Consider the following 3,262-nt stretch of genomic DNA (forward strand, 5'->3'; position numbering starts at 1 on the left):
GACTAACTCAGTGTAATCTCACAAATGAGATCTGAGAAAAATTATATACACCATAGGCGGATCCAAGATTTATAGGTTGCGGGTGCTACTCTTTAGATATCCAATACCTGCCTCTAGCCACAAAGACCAATAGAAATGACGGAAGCAATGGCACCCGCATTACATTTGTGAATTGCGGGTGGCACTTTAACTATATATACGTTTCAGCCTAGATATATAGTACTTACGTATTCAAAATTTTAGCCGAAGCGAGTGGGTTTCATACTACCCCAAACTCTCAAGGTAGATTCGCTCCTAGTGTACGCATACCTTGTGAAAGTGAAGAGGTTGTTTCCGACGAACTCTCGGCTCAAGAAAAATTGAAAGTAATGACATTTCAAGAAAAAAAAAAGGGGGGCTGCAGTTGAAAACTTGACATAGACCTTTTTATTTTATTTTTATTTTTTATTTTTATGTAGCCCAAATTTTAGTACAAAAATGATGAACCAACTTGGTAGATGATTTTTTTGGATTACTTGAGAAGACTTGGCCAATGACTCATGGAATATGACCTTCTTGGATTACTATAGAAGACTTGGATATAGCCTCTTGCACATACATTTTTAATGCATTTATTAATTTTCTCAATTTTTTTTATGATATTGACGTACGAAGATTCATTAATTAGACTGTATAGAAAAAAAATCTTGTCACGATCATAAGTATATAAACAGTAGAACACAGCTTCATTTGGTCACAATAGTTTCCCTATCAAGAACATTGCCAATGTTTTTCAATCTTGTCATATTAGTGGCTTTCTTCTTAGTTGATTTTGCACCAGTTTCTTGTGAAGTTGATGGATTCATTTACAATGGATTCCAATCAAGGAATATTAGCTTGGATGGCATAGCTGAATTCACATCCAATGGCCTTTTGCTATTAACAAATTCTAAAACACAAGATCAAGGCCATGCTTTTTATCCAAATCCAATTCATTTCAAGAATTCACCTAATGGTACTGCATTTTCTTTCTCCACAACTTTTGTGTTTGCCATAAGGTCTGATTATGGAAATTTGAGTGGTCATGGATTGGTTTTCGTTATCGCGCCAAAAAGAGGACTTGAGGGGGCTTTTCCTAGTCACCATCTTGGCCTTTTTAACTCAGCCAATAATGGAAATAGTTCAAACCATGTTGTTGGAGTTGAACTTGACACAATCATAAGCAAGGAATTCAATGACATAAATGACAATCATGTTGGAATTGATATCAATGGATTGGATTCTGTAGCAGTTCAACCAGCAGGTTATTTTGATGATACTGGTTTGTTTCATAACTTGACTCTTATTAGTGGCCAGCAATTGCAAGTTTGGGTGGAATATGATGGCAACACTGAGCAAATTAATGTAACATTAGCTCCATTATATGTGACAAAACCAGTTAGGCCACTCTTGGTTTTGAAATATGATCTTTCACCAATTCTAGATCAGACTATGTATGTTGGTTTTTCATCATCAACTGGTTCAGTCCCAACACATCATTATATATTGGGATGGAGTTTCAAGACAAATGGAAAAGCTCAAGAACTTTCTCAACTTCCTAATCTTCCTCGTCTTGGGCGCAAAGAGTTACCAAGATTTTTAACAACTGGTTTGCCAATAATCTCTTTGGTATCCATAGTTATAGCAATCTCAGTTGTGGTTTATTATATAAGAAGGAAAAAGAAATTTGAAGAACTTCTTGATGATTGGGAACTTGACTATAGACCACAAAGGTTCAGGTATAAAGATTTGTACACTGCTACTAAGGGATTCAGAGAAAAGGAACTATTGGGAGTTGGAGGATTTGGTAAAGTTTACAAAGGAGTGATGCCTATTTCGAAACTTGTGATAGCAGTAAAGAAGATATCTCAAGAATCACAACAAGGGATGAAGGAATTTGTTGCAGAGATTGTAAGCATCGGTCGTATACAACACAGGAATTTAGTACCACTTTTAGGATATTGCAGGCGAAAAGGAGAGTTGCTTTTGGTTTATGAATACATGCCTAATGGAAGTCTAGACAAGTACTTATTCGACCAACCAAGATTTACCCTCGATTGGAACCAAAGGTTCAGAGTCATTAGAGGCGTCGCATCAGGATTGTTCTTCCTACACGAAGAATGTGACCACGTAGTTGTTCATCGAGATATTAAGGCTAGTAATGTCTTGTTGGATGGTGAACTAAATGGAAGGTTAGGAGACTTTGGCCTCGCGAGGCTATATGGTCATGGAACCGATCCTCAGTCTACCCGTGTCGTTGGTACTCTTGGTTACCTTGCACCAGAGCATACAAGAACTGGTAGAGCAACACCTAGTAGTGATGTATTTTCTTTTGGCGCTTTTTTGCTTGAAGTTGCCTGTGGTAGGAGGCCGATAGAGCCAAGACAAGACAGTGATGATCTGATTTTGGTCGATTGGGTATTCTTGTGCTGGAATAGAGGTAATATTCTTCAGGCTGTTGATCCAAACATAGACAATGATTTTGTCCAAGGGCAAGTGGAGTTGGTCTTAAAGTTAGGCTTGTTGTGCTCTCATTCAGAGCCTTCGTTTAGGCCAACCATGCGACAAATCCTGTTGTTCTTGGATGGTGTTGTGGCCTTACCAGAGTTATCAGCACTCGGCATTTCATCAGCTGGCCTAACGTTCGATCATCGCGGTGGTTTTGATGATTTTGTCAAGTCATATCCGTCGTCTTTGGGTAATGCACATTCCCGCTGTCTATCAGTAACAGACTCACTTCTCTCTGAAGGCCGATGATTCACGATGAGTTGGATAGAATTTCTTGGAGGAATATTGATGTATTGAGCATGGTAAATATAACCTAAGATTATGTACTTCTGATAAATTAGAGTATATTATGATCGAATACTATAACCTTTTTTCCCTATCCAGAATTCAACACTTGAAACAATTAATTGAGAAATGTTCAAGATATATGGTATCCTGATCTTATAGTTTACTTTAACCACAATGCTTTTATATCCACGTAAAGTGCACATCTATGGATATTCCTAGTGTTAATTTGGCTTAGTAGTTGCACTAGAATTTCTGTGAAGTTTTACATTATCTTGAGCTTGACACCCTATTCAGCTACAAATATGAAGATATCAACGACAACAATGTCGTCATTGACATAAATCAGAGGAAGTCAGAAGTATTTAAGCCAGTAGAATATGACACTAGCAGCAGCTTGTCATTGTAAAAGTTGAATCTTGATGGAAATAGGCAATGCTAAACCAAACAC

At 37.5% G+C, this 3,262-nt stretch overlaps 1 protein-coding gene across 1 annotated transcript; it reads left to right on the plus strand.

Moving 5' to 3' along the window:
- The first annotated feature begins 729 nt into the window (after nucleotides 1–729).
- LOC104227558 (L-type lectin-domain containing receptor kinase IV.1) lies at nucleotides 730–2,983 on the plus strand. The gene has a single exon (XM_009779820.2). It carries the CDS (start codon nucleotides 766–768, stop codon nucleotides 2,773–2,775), a length of 2,010 nt encoding a protein of 669 aa, XP_009778122.1. The 5' UTR covers nucleotides 730–765; the 3' UTR covers nucleotides 2,776–2,983.
- Nucleotides 2,984–3,262: the final 279 nt, after the last annotated feature.

This window comes from Nicotiana sylvestris, chromosome 7 (genome assembly GCF_000393655.2).
Source record: "Nicotiana sylvestris chromosome 7, ASM39365v2, whole genome shotgun sequence".
NCBI lineage: Eukaryota > Viridiplantae > Streptophyta > Magnoliopsida > Solanales > Solanaceae > Nicotiana > Nicotiana sylvestris.